The 22212-nt window shown below is 40.6% G+C and overlaps 1 protein-coding gene across 7 annotated transcripts in view; it reads left to right on the top strand.

Annotated features, from left to right (window-relative positions):
• Positions 1-22212, top strand: part of ofcc1 (orofacial cleft 1 candidate 1) — a 285101-nt gene that overhangs the window by 239750 nt on the left and 23139 nt on the right. The window contains exon 20 of one of the 7 annotated variants that reach the window (XM_060900093.1): positions 1034-1406. The exons of the other annotated variants lie outside the window; for them this stretch is intronic. Within the exon in view, the coding sequence (XP_060756076.1) occupies positions 1034-1066 (33 nt within the window). The 3' untranslated portion in view covers positions 1067-1406. Of the gene's footprint in view, positions 1-1033; positions 1407-22212 lie in introns of those variants that run through there. 7 annotated transcript variants of the gene reach the window in all.

Here is a 22212-nt window from a genome sequence, read left to right as displayed (position 1 = left end):
CATGATGCTGCCACCACCGTGCTTCACCGTGGGTATGGTGTTCTTTCAGTGATGTGCAGTGTTGTTTTTGCGCCAAACATACCTTTTGGAATTGTGGCCAAAAAGTTCAACCTTGGTTTCATCAGACCATAATACATTTTCCCACATGCTTTTGGGAGAGATGATGATTTTTTTTTTATTTATCCGGGCCTGGATGTTCTTCTTTGGCTCTACCTCATAGTCCAGACATATGGATAATATGGGAGATTGTTGTCACACGTAGTACACAACCAGTACTTGGCAGAAATTCCTGCAGCTCCTTCAGTGTTGCTGTAGGCCTCTCGGCAGCCTCCCTGACCAGTTTTCATCTTGTCTTTTCATCGATTTTGGAGGGACGTCCAGTTCTCGGTAATGTGACTGTTGTCCCATATTTTCTCCACTTCTTGATGACTGTCTTCACTGTGCTCCATGGTATATCTAATGCTGTAGAAATGTTTTTGTACCCTTCTCCTGACTGATACCTTTCAACAATGAGATCCCTTTGATGCTTTGTAAGCTCTCTGCGAACCATGGCTTTTGCTGGAGGATGCAACTGAGTAAATGTCTGAACTTTATTTGGGGTTAATCAGAATCATTTTAATCGATGGAAGATGTGAACCCAAAAAGACTGAATGCTGTAATTAAATCAGAAGGTGCTTCAATAAAGTATTAGTTTAAGGGTGTGCACACTTATGCAACCAGCTTATTGTACTTTTTTTTTATTTTTTATGTTTTTCCCCCTAACAGATTTGTTTGTTTTTCAATTGAATTTTTACATTCACATTAAAGGTGGGAAAATGTTTGAAATTATTTATTGTGGTCTCATTTTTTTTACATCAGAAAAACTTATCATTTTCACGGGGTGTGTACACTTTTTATATCCACTGTAAATTTACTCTATGAGGCAGTAGCCACAAAAACGAAGCGTAATCCAAAAACGAACAATTTAAAAATCACAGGAGTAAAATATACCAAGTGTCTGTACTTTATATTATTCTACTCTTATCTCTTACAGTTTTTGAAACTGAAACCTCCGAACCAAGGCTGACATACACATGCTGTCGCCATGACCCAAACTCTTATTCCCTGGAAAAGGCCTGGTGCTAGAGCTCAATGGGATCAATACTCTTTTTGACAACTTCCCATAACAACTCGGAAGCGCGTCACATCTACATCACACATGGGACCACTGGCCAAAGAAGGCAAGGAAAGGGGGACAACCTGGAGTATATTTTAAAATAGGAATGCACTTTCCCTCAGTAATAAGCATAAACATGTCTGAAAGCGATTTCTTTAGTCTATTCCATTTATTTTGAATGGTGAACCGAATTGTATACACTCATCGGTCATTTTAATAAGAACACCTGTATGCGCATGCGCAGTGCGCAATTGTTACACTCATTCTTACATTCTTACAACACGATGACATAGTGGCTACAGCCTCTATATGAGGCAGTAGCTACAAAAAGTAATAAAAGATTATTTCTAATACTCTCTTTGTGCTCTGTAGGGCTTTGTATTTCTCAAAAGTCAGGCCGACTAGTGTTTACAGTGGTGCTTGAAAGTTTGTGAACCCTTTAGAATTTTCTATATTTCTGCATAAATATGACCTAAAACATCATCAGATTTTCACACAAGTCCTAAAAGTAGATAAAGAGAACCCAGTTAAACAAATGAGACAAAAATATTATACTCGGTCATTTATTTATTGAGGAAAATGATCCAATATTACATATCTGTGAGTGGCAAAAGTATGTGAACCTCTAGGATTAGCAGTTAATTTGAAGGTGAAATTAGAGTCAGGTGTTTTCAATCAATGGAATGACAATCAGGTGTGAGTCGCACCCTGTTTTATTTAAAGAACAGGGATCTATCAAAGTCTGATCTTCACAACACGTTTGTGGAAGTGTATCATGGCACAAACAAAGGAGATTTCTGAGGACCTCAGAAAAAGCGTTGTTGATGCTCATCAGGCGGGAAAAGGTTACAAAACCATCTCTAAAGAGTTTGGACTCCACCAATCCACAGTCAGACAGATTGTGTACAAATGGAGGAAATTCAAGACATTGTTACCCTCCCCAGGAGCGGTCGGCCAACAAACATCACTCCAAGAGCAAGGCGTGTAATAGTCAGCGAGGTCACAAAGGACCCCAGGGTAACTTCTAAGCAACTGAAGGCCTCTCTCACATTGGCTAATGTTAATGTTCATGAGGCCACCATCAGGAGAACACTGAACAACAATGGTGTGCATGGCAGGGTTGCAAGGAGAAAGCCACTGCTCTCCAAAAAGAACATTTCTGCTCATCTGCAGTTTGCTAAAGATCACGTGGACAAGCCAGAAGGCTATTGGAAAAATGTTTTGTGGACGGATGAGACCAAAATAGAACTTTTTGGTTTAAATGAGAAGCGTTATGTTTGGAGAAAGGAAAACACTGCATTCCAGCATAAGAGCCTTATCCCATCTGTGAAACATGGTGGTGGTAGTATCATGGTTTGGGTCTGTTTTGCTGCAGCTGGGCCAGGACAGCTTGCCATCATTGATGGAACAATGAATTCTGAATTATACCAGCAAATTCTAAAGGAAAATGTCAGGACATCTGTCCATGAACTGAATCTCAAGAGAAGGTGGGTCATGCAGCAAGACAACAACCCTAAGCACACAAGTCATTCTACCAAAGAATGGTTAAAGAAGAATAAAGTTAATGTTTTGGAATGGCCAAGTCAAAGTCCTGACCTTAATCCAATGGAAATGTTGTGGAAGGACCTGAAGCAAGCAGTTCATGTGAGGAAACCCACCAACATCCCAGAGTTGAAGCTGTTCTGTGTGGAGGAATGGGCTAAAATTCCTCCAAGCTGATTTCCAGGACTGATCAACAGTTGCCGCAAACGTTTAGTTGCAGTTATTGCTGCACAAGGGGGTCACACCAGATACTGAAAGCAAAGGTTCACATACTTTTGCCACTCACAGATATGTAATATTGGATCATTTTCTTCAATAAATAAATGACCAAGTATAATATTTTTGTCTCATTTGTTTAACTGGGTTCTCTTTATCTACTTTTAGATCTTGTGTAAAAATCTGATGATGTTTTAGGTCATATTTATGCAGAAATATAGAAAATTCTAAAGGGTTCACAAACTTTCAAGCACCACTGTATATGAAAGAATATAAATGATTATTTTGATTAACATTCACAGCTTTCAAGGCGAACCTTGAAAAAACTGTGTGAGCCACATCCAATAAACAATCCTAATTAACTGAACTGAAATTGACACTCGCGTTTCTGACTTCCGTTTTTTTTAAATCTCATTCTGACCACTAAGATCTCAATATTTTTCATAAAAATAACTACAGTTGTATTCTAAAGTAGTTATTTATTTACATGAATCGGTTTGATTTGAAAAAAAAATAAGTAGGTAAAGCTATGAAAACTCACTTCAAAGTCTCCCGTGAATCATAACATCAAAACTAGCTGATGGAAAATTTTTCCTGAATACTTCATCAGAAACAGTGAGAGTGAGAGAACATCCCTATGAAAGTTATCTGATTGATATTCACGAGTAATCCAGTCAGAAACCGATCAGAAGAGAGAGAGCCTGAGCGCTTTCCCATGACTCAAAAAGCACCGTCAGTTTCCCGACGTCATGCAAGCAGAGTTTTTACTCTGTTGTACCAACTTTAATGTGGCGTTGCTCCCAAAGTACTGAACAGATCTTAATGAGATGCATTTATTTGGAAAGCAGAGATTATAAGCTTTTTAATGATGAATATTTTCTGTCGTGAATATTAAGAGTTAAGCAATGACAGATTTGGAAACTTAGATGAGCATCTGCATGGACAATTTTCACAGCACAGCCAGGGAGTGTCTGATATGCTGACTTTCAGGAACTGCTGGGGGTTTTTTAGACACAATGGTGCAAAAAACAAAAAAAACATCCAGTGAGTGGTAGTTCTGTGGTTCTGTGGATGGTTGATGAGAGAGGTCAGAGTCGAATGCCCAGACCCAGACTGGTTCAAGCTGACAAGAAGGCTACAGTAGCCCAAATAAGCACTCTTCACCACCATGGTGAGCATCTCAGAACACACAGCACATTGAACCTCGAGGCAGCAGACGGCCACATTGGGTTCCACTCATGTCAGCCAAAAACAAGAATTCCCCTCCACCCCCCACCACACACACACACCAAAAAAAAAAAAAAAGGACCAGGAGGTGTTTAGAGTTATATATGGTGTCTGTATAGGCACATTTATGCAGCTGGATTTTATATATGCAGTGTATTTCCTGAAACATAGCCCTACATAGCTTAGACGATGTAAGGATTCATGCTAAAATATTGTTTCATATTAGGATTCTGTTGTTTACTGCGATAAGATATATCATATCTTCTTCCAGAATGGCCCACTGCAATGTACCAAGTCATTTTTCTTACACGTTCAGTAGAGATACACTCACATCATTTCACACGCTGGTTCATACATTATACAAAATCAGATTTTGATTTGGGATTTGTCCTAATATCTTGATCAGTTCTGACTTAAAGTAACAGCTATTCCATAAAATTTGACATGGACTTAAATGTGAGAAAAGACACGTTTTCGAACCTACTTCATGAAATTACAAATTTGATCCTTGGGTGTGTTACTATCTAGTGAAATGCATTTGATGGGGGGGGGAATCAATATGCATTTTTATATTAAAGGTGGAGTACGAGATTTTGGAATAACAGTTCCCGCAAGCCATATTTTGAAAAGAAACATGCCCGCCCTCGCCATGCTCCCACCCCCCCGCGTCTCCACCCCTCCTCCCCCTCCCCCCGCATCTCCATCCCCCTCCCTACCTGCGCCTCCAAAGCATGTTGCCAAAACCATGTTTATGTGAACATAATGGTACTTACAGGTCAGAGCCTGAGAGTGAATCCGAACGAATAGTGGATACGGGAGGAGGAGGTGGTTTCAAAAACCCATGCTTCATTGGTGTCGAACTGGCTTGTGCCATGCCTTCATAACTAAGAAAACAATAAATAAGAGTTATCGTTTGTGCCACATACAGCTAAGCTAACAAATCGTTTGTATGCATGAAATAAATACCATGGAAAAACTACCATCAAGGACGTAATACGACTATACGCGTTAGTATAACAATCCGTGTCAGCTAACTTTGCAAATCATGCTAACTTAGCAAAACCTACATTGTGGTCCGTATCATCGCTTATGCTCTTGCTGCCAGGGTGTACACTTGTTAAAACGACAACACTGTCCTATCTGAAAATGTAATAAATACATAATGTTATCTTACCTATCGAGTAGAAACAGGGCCACCATTGCATGGTAGGCTATCTATCCGTTGCTTTGAAATGGCTGGAGTGGTCCCTGCGCATACTGTACGCGCAAAGGTAGGGGCGGGGGTGGGGCGGTGAGGGTTGGGGGGGTTGGGGTCGCGGGCTTCAGTCTGATTGACGTGTCAGTATCCAATCATTTTGAGGTGGTTACCTCGATAGGATTTGATGGCATTTTTCCTTTATTTTACACTGTAGACTGGATTAAAATATTTCATTTTTGGGTCAAACCTTCTATTGTACTGCTTGCAACATGGGTGTGAGGAGCTTTTCAAGCAATATGGTAAAAAATACTCCTGACAAAAAATCTCGTACTCCACCTTTAATGCATTTTTATCTACATGCTTTTAATAGGTTGGGCTTCATTCTGATTCACAAATGATGATGTGGGACGAAGTCATTCAGTAATACTGGGTCTGGATTTGGTTTAGTCGTTACTTTATCCAAAATTATATCAGAAATGTTGCTATTTTATCCCATTGTGATAAATATATTCATTGTTGATTTGACTGTGGGTCAGTCTTATGTGAACAGTCTGAAAAAAAAAGAGAAATCTTTCATTGAACTAAACAGCTAGGCTGACTGTTTCCACAAAATATGGGAGATTCATTCAGCAGACACATCGGAGATAGGCTTTTCATTTCATTCCATTTCATCCTAATATGTTGCTCACCAAGTCAGCTGTCAAAACAAATGCAGCTGGAAGCTGCAAAATTAGGTCCACATGTTCAAACTCTCATAGATCCTGCACCCCTCCTCCTCTCATAATGTAGAACAGAGGGAACAAATTGAACTGTCGACAGATGAGGGAACATTCTCTCAAGATGTTCTGGATGAATGGGATTTTTAAGAAAGAATGTCTGTCTTCGAAGGTTCGTTCTCATTCAGAACACCTTTCGTGATATTAGTCCAGGCTACTATTGATATTATATACCAGTACAACTGTTTATTCATTTCATTTTCAGGGATTCTTTCTCCCATCATAGTGTGTATAAGATGGTTTTCTTTTTTAATAGATGTAAGTAAGTTTAGGAGCAGTATATAAAGCCGCAGTATTTTTTTTTTCGCTCATAGGGACGTTATGTAGATGTTGTTTTCCATTTTACTTATTGGAATAAAATATAGCATAGTTTCAAGTACACATCAGTATGGTAATATTCTACGCTTTCATTTTAAAAACGAGGGAACAGATCATAAAAACAAAACAAAACATGCAAGTCTTTGTCAAAGTCAGTAACTCAAACTGTGTGGCTTTACTTTCTTCTATGGCAAAGAAACAATCACTTAGTGTTGGGAAAACGAAAGATAAACATATTCCCAATAACCAACAGAAACCCATGAAAAAAGTTCATCTTTGTGATGTGAAGAAAGTTGAATCGGTATGTAAGCTCATCTCATCTCATCTCATTATCTCTCGCCGCTTTATCCTGTTCTACAGGGTCGCAGGCAAGCTGGAGCCTATCCCAGCTGACTATGGGTGAGAGGCGGGGTACACCCTGGACAAGTCGCCAGGTCATCACAGGGCTGACACATAGACACAGACAACCATTCACACTCACATTCACACCTACGGTCAATTTAGTCACCAGTTAACCTAACCTGCATGTCTTTGGACTGTGGGGGAAACCGGAGCACCCGGAGGAAACCCACGCGGACACGGGGAGAACATGCAAACTCCGCACAGAAAGGCCCTTGCCGGCCACGGAGCTCGAACCCGGACCTTCTTGCTGTGAGGCGACAGCGCTAACCACTACACCACCGTGCTGCCCCGGTATGTAAGCTATATAGGAAATCCATCCATTCTCTGTAGCCGCTTATCCTGTGCAGGGTCAGGAGCTAGCTGGAGCCTATCCCAGCTGACTACGGGTGAGAAGCGGGGTACACCCTGGATAAGTCACCAGGTCATCACAGGGCTAGCACATAGAGACAAACAACCATTCACACTCACATTCACACCTACGGTCAATTTAGAGCCACCAATTAACCTAACCTGCATGTCTTTGGACTGTGGGGGAAACCAGAGCACCCAGAGGAAACCCATGTAGACACGGGGAGAACATGCAAACTCCACACAGAAAGGCCCCTGTCGGCCACTGGGCTCGAACCCAGAACCTTCTTGCTGTGAGGCGATAGTGCTAACCACTACACCACCATATAAAGGAAATAAAGTATGAATAATTGTGAATTATTTTTACCATTTGGGAAAGCACAGTATGAAAGTTAAAGCTAGACGGCCTTTCGATTTCATAAAATTGGTGAAATTTAGTTCCATATGAAATTGTGATGTATGTTTATTTCTGTAATATCTCAAAAAAAAAAAAAGCAAGCCGTTCTGTGGCTGGGAAGTTATTTAATTTGAGGGGATTCCTAGCAAATAATGTACATGAAATGACTCGCTTCACGCAGTCAAGCAGACAGAAGAAGTCCGTGTGCGCATGTGCATGTTTACCTTCTTCTTCTTTTCCTTCTTATTTTGGGTTTTACGACAACTGGTATCCAGTGTTGCATTACTGCCATCTACAGGTTTGCCTTGACTGTGCACTGACAGTTACATCATCTTGTCCCTAAACAAACAGCTGATCACACCGAGGTGCTCGCTGACCGCCGATATTTATTAGTTTGGTCCTGCGTTTCCTTTCCTTCACAATATAACATATTTTCTTCTCACTTTCCGTTACTGTAGTCGGTCTTTCACAGGTCATGTCCTCCATTTTCCTCTCCTGTTTCAAATTTGTATCCCACAATGCCTTGCGTGAATGGGGAAAGCCCACCACGTCATGCATGACGTATTATCTTGTATTGGGTCGTGATGAAGCAGGAAAAAATAGCGGAAAATTTAGGGCCACATGGTCTTAAATTCACTAATTGTTCTGTCAGAAAAAAATAAAATAAAATTGGAAGTCTGTGATTCAAATTCAGTAGCTTTCGGTCCACTAAACAAAAATAATTGTGTGTCGGGGACAATTCTTTTTATGACCTACACTTGAAAAATCTGAAAGGCAATTAAAGGAACATATTTGAATATCTAGTAATTTAAGCAAACTCACCTTCCATGCATCATTTCATTTTGTAGATATTAATATTACAGAACATCCAGCAAAAAAAGCAAATTAGAATAAAATATTCAAATGACCTTCAGTGTGAATTGCATATTAAAGAACTTGTATTGTAACGTGTGAAACACTCTGAACAAACAAAACTTAGAAAGTATCTTAACCAGGCAATCTTGGTTTGTGCTACTAAGTGGAAGATGACCTAAAGGAATTGTTTATGGATGAAACAGGATTTTTGAAGCATTTATAAAAGCAGATTAGTAACAGGGAATTATGCAGATGCATCAGTAAGGTAATCCTCAGATGAGATGTTATCACTCTCAGTGTCTCTCCTTGCTTTTCTTTCCTTCTCTGTTCCAGCTTTCTCAGCTCTGGATCTACAGTTACTCTCTTTGACAGTATTTTAAACAGCATGTTTTAAATACGCATAGCATTTTTAATAAGATATCTTTTTAATACTGACACCGAAACAGCTTGGATGTGAAGTGCAGAGAATGAGTTTGCACTGGGGTAAATGAGAGATGCATAGCCTCGCTGTACTGATGGAACAACATACTGTTGTCCCATCAGTTGCCTGTCATGTCTGAGCTTTTACTAGGTTACATTCAGCCTCTCCAGATCCAAATGGCAGATAAACAGCATTAATTGCATAAACTGGCTGCTCCTTCTTCCACAAGTCTACAATAATAGCCTATTTCTATTCTGTTCTAATGGCTGGCAATGTGTGGGTTATCCATGCGTGGGGCCGAGCTCTGATTAGCTGAGCCTTCTGCATCTGCTGGTTTAGAATATGAATTAGAATTACAATGCATCTGCTCTGCTGCTTTACAATATGAACTCTCAGGCACAGAACACTGCATTCACAGAAATGACTTCAAAATTGCATCACTATTATGTAAACATTATGGTTAAAATGTAGGCATTAATCATGTGAGATGGCTACAGTTGGAAATAGAACAAATATAGGGTACACACACATATACAAAGAGACACACATACACACACGCTTTTCTGGTTTGTTATTTATGGAGTATTGATAAATGAATGGATTAATAATGGACACATCAAATGTTTATTCTAGACCTCCCCTTTCTTTCCTCGGAGAGTGATACGGACAGACATGCTGCCATTGAAGGGGAACTGAAGTCATTTTTAAACTTGCTTTATTTCTTAATTAACCTGTTATTCAATTACGTTTTTGGTTTTGGTAACCTTATATCATGACTGGTATCAGTGGCGGCTGGTAGTCTTTCAAACAGGGGAGGCTGGTCGGTTACGATATTTCCAGATTTTAAAAGAAAAAACACATCAATTTTGCCCATACTCTTGCCTCTGATCTGGCCGATTGTTGGCAGGGTCACAAACTGTGAAATAACAGGTTCTTTTGGCCCATTAGCCTACTGTCCAATATACATGATGGTGGTGTTGGGGGGGTATATTTTAACATTTTATATTTTAAAATTGTGGCATGTTTAAAAATTGACCTCGGCTGTGTTTTTGTTTAAAAATGTTTTCCAAATTGTAGCTGTGTTTAATTCATATCCAGAAAAATATATATTCCAATATAATATACTCAGCATAAACATTTTAAATAGATTCTATATTTTTGGTCCATCCATGACATATTACTAAAGTAGCCTATTTACTGTTGTTGATGTGGGTCACTTGCTGTTAGCCAATTCACTTTCTCGTACCAGGAGAGCTGAAAGGAACGAGTATTATTCCCTACCTTTTTCACCAAGTCAATTTGAGGCGTTGGTCTACCCTGCTCTTTAATTTTAATTTTTTCCTCGAAAAGAAGACTGGCAAATGGCTTCCCCAAAATTAAATCAGCAATGCTTGGCATCCGTGCGCAGCTTTCTTGCTAGCTGACTAGCCCCCTCAAGTTCAAGTTCAGTCACTCAAATAAACGACATTTCTGGAACTAAGATAGCAAACTTGACAACACTATATTTACACTTTATTTACAATGAAAATATATACAAACTAAAAAAGCTGGTAGAAACCGTATGTAATGAATGAAATTGAAATGTAAGCTGATCTCTTACAATACACCACACCACTTGCGAATCCGCATGGGACTGAACTGATGTTGCCAGATACTGCTGACGTTATCCAGCCCAAAATATGTTCAAAACCCGCCAAAATGCACTTAAAACTGCCCAATTGGGCAGGAAACCACCTAATCTGGCAACACTGTACCGCTGCCTGTCTATATTTGAAACGAGCTGTCAATCAAAGAAAATATCCAGCCGCTTTCACCAATCACCAGTCTCCTCGCAGAAACTGCCATGTTCCTTCCATGTGAGGCTCAGAGTCCGTAGGCGGGCGTTTTCGCAGTATTTGTCCAATAATCGTCTTGCATTTTGATATTGAAAAGCGCAGAGCTCCCAAATGCCATTGAAGTGCACTGAGGCTGGGCTGCATCGTGCTGTCACGAGGGGGAAAAACTCATGCACACATTAGGCGAACTGGGGAAAGTTATAACGGAATGATTTCGCACTGTAGTTGGGTTGAGCACATATATTTCTATGATTCTGGATCTGAAATAGCAATGTTATAAGGTCGGCTATAACATAAGCCTAGCACAATTCATCCTACACGATGTTCGTCATTTTTAGAGGAGGCTGAGCCTCCCTCGTTGTCTTAGAGCAATCGCCCGTGACTGGTATTGACAGCTAATTGCAATGAAATATTATACTTATCGGCCTATTCGATTTTTAGCCACATTGAGTTTAGTTTGTTTGGTCCACAGCAGTCATCGCTTATCCGCCCGATCTTCACGAGACTTGTGCAAGACTTCGAAACGTGAAGTGTCAGCCAGGTGTCAGTGCTGCCATTTTGAAAACTGTTTTCCAAACGGAATATTGCACTGAAACAAGTTTAAATGACGATTACTGCCTACTTTTTTCAAACTTTCCTGATTGCTGTCAAAACAAACAAAACTTCCATCTTGATTACATCAGGATTCGAAAGAGGGCGCATGTGTCTTTTGACAACCCGTGTCCGAAATCGCTCCCTACTCACTATATAGGGCACTATATAGTGAGGACGCCATCTTGTAGTGCTGGCTGAAAACTTAGTGAGGATTATTTACACCCTATATAGTGCATTCAAAGTATCCCACAATGCATCATGAAAAGTAGTGTACAACCAATGGTCACTAACCAAAGCAATATATCCCATCATGCATTGCGGTTGCGCTGAAAGAAATCAAATTAAAAGTCTCAAATTTGATTTAATAAAAGGCAGCGGCAAAGAAGAAAGTATTCAGCCTTGATTAAAAAAAACCTGAAAGATGCAGGTACTTTGTATTGATTAATGTGGGAAATGCGCTCAGTAGAATATGGATTTATCACAAAAACACATGCATGTATTTATTATTTTGAAAACCCACCAGCTGCCTGATCTGGCACGTTTTAATTGTGTGACAGTAATGACGTAAATACCAGCGTGATGGACTATAGTGTCCGAAAGTGTTGTTTCATTTTACCAGTGAGCTCACTATATAGTCCTCTATATAGTAATTCCTTATATAGGGAGTAGTGAACGAGTGAGCGATTTCAGACACAGGGAACGTCGGCAGATGTTGGTCACTTTGATTTCCGCTGTACATTTTACTTCCGTCCTACGAAGTTTCGCACAGGTCTCAACGAATCTCGTTTACGGCCATTGCTTTGACATATGGACTGATATATTGCATTATTTCAAACACGAATAACTTGCTATAGCAGTGACAAAATGGCTGTCAGAAATGCATTCCTATATTTAATAAAATGAGATAAACAGAATTTTGATGATAAAAAATTTGCCTTCACTTCCCCTTTAACCTTTTGCCAAGTTTTTGAATATGGTATTCTTTTTTCAGGTCATAAATGCCATTGTAACAGTCTCATCTGATGTTTTGCCCAGGCGCTTGATACCAACTAGATTAACTAGATGGACTGCAAATCCCAGTGTAATCTCTGTTCATCCTCGTACGTAAGTGTAGAACTGTGACACACCAATACTCACTTTTCGTGAGAACCACTAGAATTTGGACCTCTCTTCCTGAACATTTCAGATTACCCCAGGTTTCTGTCATACAGTTTAAATTCTTGTTACAAGCTTACTATCATGGTGCACTTATCTCTGTGTATAACGTAGAAGACCTGCGTTCATGGAAAACTGTCTGTGTGAAATGTAACACGCATCCTTACCAGCGTATTAGCGTATCTATCCATCTTCTTTTGTTTTTTTTGTTTGTTTGTTTTTATTAACTAGGCCCACTGTAATTGGTATAAAGTGTTGTGGTGACCCTGCCTATGTGTAATAGTACTTATTATTTTGTTTGCTTGTCCATGTTATTTTCAATTATGTTAAGGCAAAGCTCAATAAAATTAAAATCAAATATGTTTCACTATCCACAGACGATACAGAACCATTGACAGGATACATTTGATACGTTACAGCTCCAAGATCCCTGGTTTGATCCTGAGTTTGGGTCTGTGTCGGTTTTCGGGGGTACTAACACCTGCGTAAACATGTTGTTAGTTCCATTGGTTGTGTGTGCATGGTGCCCTGTGATGGATTGGCGATGGATTGGCATCCCATCCAAGGTGTGTTCCTGAATCATGCCCAGTGTTCCAGATCCTCCTTGACCCTGATCAAGATAAAGAGGTTACTGAAGATCCATACATTATCCATAACCGTTTATCCTGTGCAGGGATCCCAGGCAAACTGGAACCTATCTCAGCTGACTATGGCGAGAAGCGGGGTACACCCTGGACAAGTTGGCAGGTCATCGCAGGGCTGAGACAAGACATAGAGACAAACAACCATTTAGACTCACAGCCAATTTAGAGCCACCAATTAGCCTAACCTGTATGTCTTTGGACTGGGGAGGAAACCGGAGCACCCAGAGGAAACCCACGCAGACACAGGGAGAACATGCAAACTCCACACAGAAAGCCCCTCGTCAGCCACTGGGCTCAAACCCAGAACCTTCTTGCTGTGAGGCAACAGTGCTAACCACTACACCACCATGCCGCTGTGTCTGAAGATGAGTAAAGGAATGTTTGTAGACATGTTGATTGTAAATATTGAAACACATTTGTGGTCTCTTATTTTTGGGATATGATATTTGCATGTGACTCAGCTAAGTTCAGCAGAGAGAATAACTTTGTGCGCAGCACTCAACCACTGGAGTTGGAGTGTTGATAAGGTCACGCCTGCATGCCTGGGGCCTGTGTGCATGTATGAATTAACAGAAAAAGGATTTTTTTTTTTGTATTTGAGAGACAGTAAAAATGGTGAACTACGTATCCCCAGACATAACTATGTTTAGGTCTGTGTTTCTAGTTTTTGTTTATGCATACTTCCTTTTCTATCCTTGGATGTGTGAGTTGTCGGGCTCTCAGTGGCCCACATTGGCTCCTGTTGGTTCTGTCTGTTCGTCCATCATTCTGGTTAGATCGAGCAACCATCTCCGTGTGCTCTGTGCTCTATCATATCAAACTGTACCAGACTTGCCATGTGCCACTACCACATAAATAACCCAGGCTGTCCGCCACACACACTCACACACAGACTCATTCAAATGCACCTGTCACTGTGATAAAGCACTCGCCCGCAGGGAAGCATTGTTTACATTTTCACTCCACTCTTCGCAAAAGTGAGATTCTAATTATTTTTCCCCACTGTAAATTAAAGCCAAGCGGGACAGAACCAGGAGCCCAGAGGATCCAGCAGGTGCAACACTACGCACTTTTTATCACTCACTCACTCTAGCATTATCTGTCTATCTATTTATCGTTCTGTATATCTGTTTTATTTATATATATATATATATATATATATATATATATATATATATATATATATATATATATAATATAGACACACACACGTACAGTCTACATCCAAGTACTGAGTGGATTGTGGATTGTGCTGACCAGAAAGTTCACCAACTAAGGAGATGAATGAGAACGTAAGGAAGGCAAAAGTGAGAAACTTCTCTTACACACGTCTACATAGACATACGCGCTTCCACACACAGTTGACTTTGCTGTTGTGCTCATTACATGCAAGTCTAGAAATATTCAGCCGTGTGGAATACATTATTCCTCACATTTCATACATAATAATGTGCCAAAATTGCATTGCATTATTTGTCATTCCGATGACTAGAGAGACAGAGATGGCGAGAGAGAGAAGGGAAAGATTTAATTAGCTCAACGAGTATGCAGATGGAAGGTAAAATTAGGCTAAAAAGGGAGCGCTGCAGATGAGTAGACTTGGTAATGATGGCACTATCTTATTTGGATCGCTGAGAGTGAGATGATACAAAGCTTTGTTTCGGCCCCTTTCTTTCCCTGCAGTATCTTCTCTCTTTTGTTCTACTCACTTGGTTGATGGCAAGATGAAGGTTTTCACCATTATCCATCCAAAGACGCTTATCCTGTGCAGGGTCGTGGGCAAGCTGGAACCTATCCCAGCGGGGAGAGGAGGGGTACACCCTGGACAAGTCGCCAGATCATCGCAGGGCTGACACATAAAGACACACAACCATTCACGGTCAATTTAGAGTCACCAGTTAACCTAACCTGCATGTCTTTGGACTGTGGGGGAAACTGGAGTACCCAGAGAAAACCCACACAGACATGGGGAGAACATACAAATTCCACACAGAAAGGCCCTCGTCGGCCACTGGGCTTGAACCCAGAACCTTCTTGCTGCGAGGCGACAGTGCTAACCACTACACCACCATTTTCTATATAATATTTGTAAAATTTGCAGTTAAAAGATAACAAAGCAGTTTGTTGAACCAGAACACCAGTGCTGTACATGTGTATGTATGTAGCATTTTCCTGGTTTACTGTATGATCGCTGACTGCACCTTTAAAGTTTTAGTATTTCATATGTGTCCTTAAAATCATGCTTCCTTCAAACTGCATTTCTGGTGTCTTGTTATTGCCACTTTCCCTCTTGGTGCTGCACAAGGTATTATATGAACCACGCCAATCTCATATGACCCTCCATCAGCACAACTACAACTCTATTACGAAGCAGCTTTTCCTTGTACGACACTCTTTTAGCTTGTGCATTAAGAATGTATTGAATATAGGAGACACTTACACTTGAGTGCGATGCTTATCAAATTTCGTATATCCATTTTTACAAATCTGGAAACGTGTAATCTCATTTGGTTGGGAGCAGGCACAGGCTCATTTCGAGGAGAGTTGAGCGTCGGCTGCCGTTTTTATTTCCACTTCCTGGATCCCGGCCTGTCTGTGCATTTGCCGTAAGATCTGTAAAATACAGAAATTATGTCTGGGTTTGGAGACATGGTTTGATGTTTATAGGCCTCAAAGAAGCAGTTGCTGTCTCTGTTGATGCAAATAAAGGGACTGATATGGGGCTCTATCAGATCCCCTTGTACAGACGTCCACAATAAATCCAGACTAGATTGGTTAGAATTAGGTTAGCTCACTTGAATGCTATCTACTTAATCCACAGATGGGCTCTCTGAGAACACCCAGGCTTTGAGTCTAAATCAGTCACTTAGTGCCAGTGCTGGGACAATGGCACAGAAACAACCCCCCCCAACACACCACACACACACACACCAGGATAGCACCTACTTACTCTCCTCATTATGTTTTTAATAAAATATTCAATAGATTAATTATGATGTGAAAAACTTGATCAAAATGAACAATTTTGGACACATCATGATGTATATCAGAATTTTAACCCCCAAAAATACACATATAGATTAGCATTGAACCAGACTCAATAGACTACCAGATTTCTTCATGATTACAGAGACTTGAGCAGATATTGCATAATGTACAACCTCGGAAGTGGGATGGTTTCATATTAAAGCTAGGGTAGGTAATTTTTAGAAGCATTTTTTTTTTGTTATATTTCTTGAAATTCTTTTTACATCCCAACAGCAATGAATAAATCAAATGCTCTTATAATGAAAAGAAAAAAATCCGTCATCTGTGGCAGTCGCAGGGCTGTTAAATAAAAAAAGCCAATCTAATCATTTCATTCAGTCAGAATGAAATTATTGGATGGCTGACCTGCCTGTCTACCTGCCTACCTGCACGCATTCAGCCCGTGTGCGTGACTGGATTTTTCCACAAGGCAAAGCAGACATACTGCTAAAGCTAGCGAGCTAGTTGACAGCTGAGTAATAACAATAGCCATGTTTGTTGTTTACATTCATTAATGTGAGGTGTTTTCTTACATATGAATGAGACATGAGGTAGTTGGATATGATGACGATGCGCTACACTTTCCAAGTCATTTTAATGTCCAAGTCATTAAAGAAAATTTCGAGTCGAATCCGAGAACAAGACTCCAATTGCACCATTTGATGGTGGCTGTTGCTGCCTTTATGTCAAACCATCTCTGCTACTGTGTTGGACTAACGTTACTGCCTGACTGTCCCATTTTAGTTACTAGGCAACCGATAAAAAGCTTGTTCATTGCTCAGCAAGCCCCGCCCACTATCAACAGGGCAAATAACATGAGAGAGGGTTAACACTAGCTAGTTCATCAGTCAGCAAGCAAGCCTCGCTATCAACAGGGCAATGAACATAGCGTGTCACTTCCTTCTCTGGGTGGAGTCTTGCCAAATGATGATTGAAGTTCGAGGTTGATCCCGTCATCTCCTCGATAGTTCTTCTACATATGGAAAACATAGCAGTGCATCCTCCCCACCACCACCACCACTGCACGAGGAGTCTGTATGAGCAAAGCGGACAATCCTGGGGCGTTCTTTCCAGGCATTTTAGCATCATTAACATTAGGTGGGGTTTACATTAGACCGTATCAGCGGATCATCAGATTAACGTTTTTAAAACGATTAGTGTGCACACAGCAACGCCAATACACGATTCGCGTGCACACAGCAACGCCAATACACGGATACGCTCGGCTCCGCAGGCATCCTGCGCTCCAAATCACTCCGCCCTGAACAGCGAGTGCCCTCTGGAGGGTGTGCACTCCGGCCCTGCGCAGCTCACAGAGCGCACGAGTGGAGCGCACGAGCTGTGATTCGGGACTGAGCCGCTGTATGTGTGATCTCAGTGCATGTCGGGCATGCGCGTCACTTACCACTTGCAAGTGGAAGGATGGCAAGCCTAAAGACAATCATAACTACACAATGGGCAGTATTTGCATCAGTATTTGCAGTATTTTCATACTTTTATACTCTTTAATGAAAGGTGATACAAGGCGGAAGTCCGCGCCGTTTTTCAGCAGTCGCGTCACATGACCAACGCCAGCGAATCAGGAAGGTGGATGTCACAGTGACGTTGTCCAATGACGACGCCAGCTAGAGCTCAGCACAGCGTATCCGCGTATTCTCAATGTTTACACAGCACCGGACCAGACACGATCTGGATTGAATACGTGGACCCTGGCGAATTCCCGTTTCCCGGCGTTTCCAGGCGTTTTAATGTAAACGGACAGTGCATCCGCGAAGAAAACGAGACAGATACGGTCTAATGTAAACTTGGCCTAGTTTGTTCCTTACCATGACATATGAACAGGTGAATGTGCATTGTCTTGCACAAAATTCATGTAAAAATTAATGTAGATATAAATATCTTATGGCAAATTATTGTGACATTACAAAAAATATAGAAAAAAATCTGAGTCCTCATGTCCAATTTACGAGCCTGAATGCAGTTAATGCATGAGCCTGAGTCATCGGTGCTCAAGTCCAAGTCAAGTCATGAGTCCTTAAAATTAGGGCATGAGTCGGACTCGTGTACTACAAGACATTTGTTTTGGAGAAGCTGCTTTGGAGGGAGGGGATGGGATAGTTTATTCAGTTGGATAGTTTCAAAATGTAGCATACTCTTGCTGGTTTCTCCAAAATTACCCACCCTAACTTTAAACTATGTGCTGTTAAATACAATACAGGACACAACAAGTCCTGACACAAACAAGACACTTCAGGTTATAAATGATCGGGAAAGGGGAGTGTTTCTAATTTACTAGGTAATTTCTTTCTGATGCCTTTCAAAATCTCCTCTCACGGTGCACAATGTGAGCATTCTCTGCGGGCTTTCTGTACTTATGAAGTGTCTAATTGCATTCAGTAATGACTCTTGTGCTCGTAGCCACAGCAGCCTGTGTAGGCAACACCTTTGTGTAGCCAAAAAAACTGACTTGAAATTAAGGTTCTGTCTCAGCCTGACCCTGCCCTCATTTCCCCAATAACACTTTCCTCTTGCTGTTCTTTTTTTTTTTTTGCTGATCAGAGTCATAATTACTGGGCCAATTGAGGGGTCACCTTGAGACTTATAGTTGATAAACTTGAAACAATTCCTGCATTTCACTTTGATTACGCCAGTAGAAAAGAGCCATGTGAAGCAAGGGAAAAGCTAGAACAAGGAAGGAAAAATGTAGTTCAAGAAAAAAAAAGACAGAACTATTCATGTAGTAATTCAGGCCTGTCATGGCCTGTTGGCTTCTTTCTTTATCACCGAGGCAGATGCCCCTAAATCTATTCCCCCTCTCAGAAAACTTCCTATTTTCCTCCCAACCTCTAAGTACGGTATCTGTGCACTTTTGTTGGTTTCTCAGATCAACTAACCTTACTCTCTGAGCAATGGGCTTGGATTATATCTTTGACTAAATAACTTGCCAATGCATAAATACTGTATGTAGAAAAAAAGGTCACCCACTAATATTCCAGCCAGGTGTATTGTTTTATGTAAATGTCTATGTTCTTATGGTTAGTGTGTGTGTGAAACCTGACACCATGTTGCATGTTTAGCTAGTTCAGCTGGGTGAGAAACAGCTTGATTTCGTCACACTGATGCCAAGACCTGCTATATACCTTGCTACTCATTTGACTTGCTGATATTTTCCACACTGTATGGCACCTAAACACTACACCAGGAATCTTAACAGCCAAATAACAGCTGTGCAAGCTTATACCTGCCCAAAAGATGCATGCATAGTTCAGTCAAAAATGGAAATGAATGTCAGCACAACGGACCAATCATGGCCACGGTAACAGGCTAGTAGCTAGCATGAGCATACTACAGTATATGGAAATGTGTTAGACTGGCCGGCTGGACTTTCCTTTGAACTGACTTCATCACATCTGATATTGAAGAGTTCAAATTTTTTGTTCTCATTTTACTTGGGCCTCAGTAATCTTGTATGCACAGAGGACATGCATAGGTTTGAGATCATTATTGATACAAACCAGTGGTGAACCTTTACCATTAGAGTTGGGACTTCAGCTCAGCCAAAAATGAGCCAGACACAGCAAAAAAGCAACAGGGCAAAGGATTTTGCAAGGGATTAGCAGCAGGCTGCCAGGTAGCTATGTTGTGTGTAGTTGTTGATGTTGATTTTAAAAGTAGCTAGGTAAATTACATAGGGAAATGAATACTTAAGTCTGAGTGAAAAATACTATAGCAAATGTGTGTGGAAGAAGAGTCTGGAGACAGAAATCTTAGTTTCTTGTTCGTTAGCCTGTGCTACTTGCGCTCGATAGCACTAGCTTGACTGCCTTATTAGCATTTGCTAACACTACTGATGAATGCTACATCAGCTGGAAGACGACTTCAATGCCGCGCTGATGGCGCTGACTCGTGGTTAAGCTGGTGTTGGCTTTCGAGAAGGTCTAGGGCGATAAATTTTTGGTCCCTCCCACTATAAATCAAAATCTGATTGGTGAATTCATCTGTCACTTCCTACATAAACATACACTGCCATGGCCTTCTGTCCCAGCAGCGAAGTCCTAACCAATGAGTGAGCAGCTCTAAACTCTTCTCAGCCAACAAACAAAAAATCTCATTGGATAACTTGATTTTAATGTTTTCAGAACAGTAACCCTTTCATTTCTGAAGCAAATTTGATAGAAAATGAGGCCAAATTAGAAAAAAAAATTACAATGAAATTATGAACACAAAGAATGAAAGAAATTAAATATAACATTTGAAATATGTTTGGGCCTTTTCCGAAGGCCTAGAAGTCCCTGAGAGTTCCCCTCTTATACAAACAAATAACATACACTACCGTTCAAAAGTTTGGGGTCACCCAGGCAATTTTGTGTTTTCCATGAAAAGTCACACTTTTATTTACAACCATAAGTTGTAAAATGAATAGAAAATATAGTCAAGACATTTTTCTGCCCATTTTGAGCATTTAATCGACCCCACAAATGTGATGCTCCAGAAACTCAGGCCCTGTCCACATGGCAATGGATTCAGGTGAATCTGATAAAATTGTTTATCGTTTCGGCCTGGCGTCCACACGGCACCGGCGTTTTGGGTGCCCCAAAACGATATTTTTTGAGAACGGGTTCCAGAGTGGAAAAATCTGGCAACGGCGCCGTTGTGAAGTCGTCTGGATGAGTAGAACGGATTTGTTTACGATGACGTCACAACCACATGACTAGAACAAGCAGCACTCTCGCTGTTTTGTATGAACCACTGCACTGCATTCACTTTTGTATACAGCTTTTCTTTTAAATAAACAAGTAACTGAACCATTTTTTGAATTTCTTTTTTTTTATTGGATAAGACTGCTTTTCAAAATGTTCACACACAATATAAAAAGTTATATAAATTATATAAAAATGCTTTTCAAAATGTCCACACACAATAAGAAAATTAAGTTATATAAAACTATGCACACTAATAAAACTAATTTGTACACACAGAAGGCACGATTTCCTCGCGTAGTCGCAGCCATCTTCTTCTTGTTGTGTGTTTGTTCCTGACAGTGCTTCACACTGGGTAGAAGAAGGGGTTTATGCGCATGCGTCTACTTCTTCTATTGTTCTGGTGTCTCCAATGGGACCGTCTTACAGCGCCCCGAGAGGTGTGGCATGTGTATTGCATCGTTTTCAGCAAGCGTTGCGTTGCCATATGTACCTGATATTTTACTGATCCGTTGCCCATGTGGACGCGATATTTTTTTAATAAAATCTCGTTGCCGTTGTCATGTGGATGTAGCCTCAATCTGCTCAAAGGAAGGTCAGTTTAATAGCTTCTCTAAAGAGCTAAACTGTTTTCAGCTGTGCTAACATGATTGTACAAGGGTTTTCTAATCATCCATTAGCCTTCTGAGGCAATGAGCAAACACATTGTACCATTAGAACACTGGAGTGATAGTTGCTGGAAACGGGCCTCTATACACCTATGGAGATATTGCACCAAAAACCAGACATTTAGTAGAATTTATCTAGAATAGTCATTTACCACATTAACAATGTATAGAGTGGATTTCTGATTAGTTTAAAGTGATCTTCATTGAAAAGAACAGTGCTTTTCTTTCAAAAATAAGAAAATTTCAAAGTGACCCCAAACTTTTGAACGGTAGTGTATCATGTATTTCTTTTCTTTTATCCTGTTATGTATTTGGATTAAAATAACTTTTCTCGAGGCTGTGGGTGTGCTTTCTGCCGTGCCAGGGTCAGAACTGGTTGAGTAATCTGGCAACTTGATCCCCTACATTCCTGCCCCAGCGAGCTCAGATCATCAGGAAAGCTAAAGAAGAGTGGTTAAATTAAAGAGGATTACTGTCAACTGGTTTGGGATTTGATTCATCTCAAAAGTGCTGAACTGTTGTCAAAAGGTACTGGCAGGTAATTGCATCAAAGTGAGCATTTGTGCAGGTATGTGGCACTAAAACCCTTCTCACCTCCACCCTTTGTTTGACTGTGTGCATACCTACCAGAACGCATGCAGTACAGAGACTTTTGCTCACTACTTAGGTTTTAATTTTCAGCTGAGCCAGATTTTGTGTAAGCACCTGCATGTAGATAGAACACTTTTGGGTG

The sequence above is a fragment of the Neoarius graeffei genome, chromosome 19 (genome assembly GCF_027579695.1).
Source record: "Neoarius graeffei isolate fNeoGra1 chromosome 19, fNeoGra1.pri, whole genome shotgun sequence".
Classification (NCBI taxonomy): domain Eukaryota; kingdom Metazoa; phylum Chordata; class Actinopteri; order Siluriformes; family Ariidae; genus Neoarius; species Neoarius graeffei.
The sequence above is the reverse complement of the archived record's forward strand: the minus strand, read 5'-3'. Positions and strand labels throughout refer to the sequence as shown.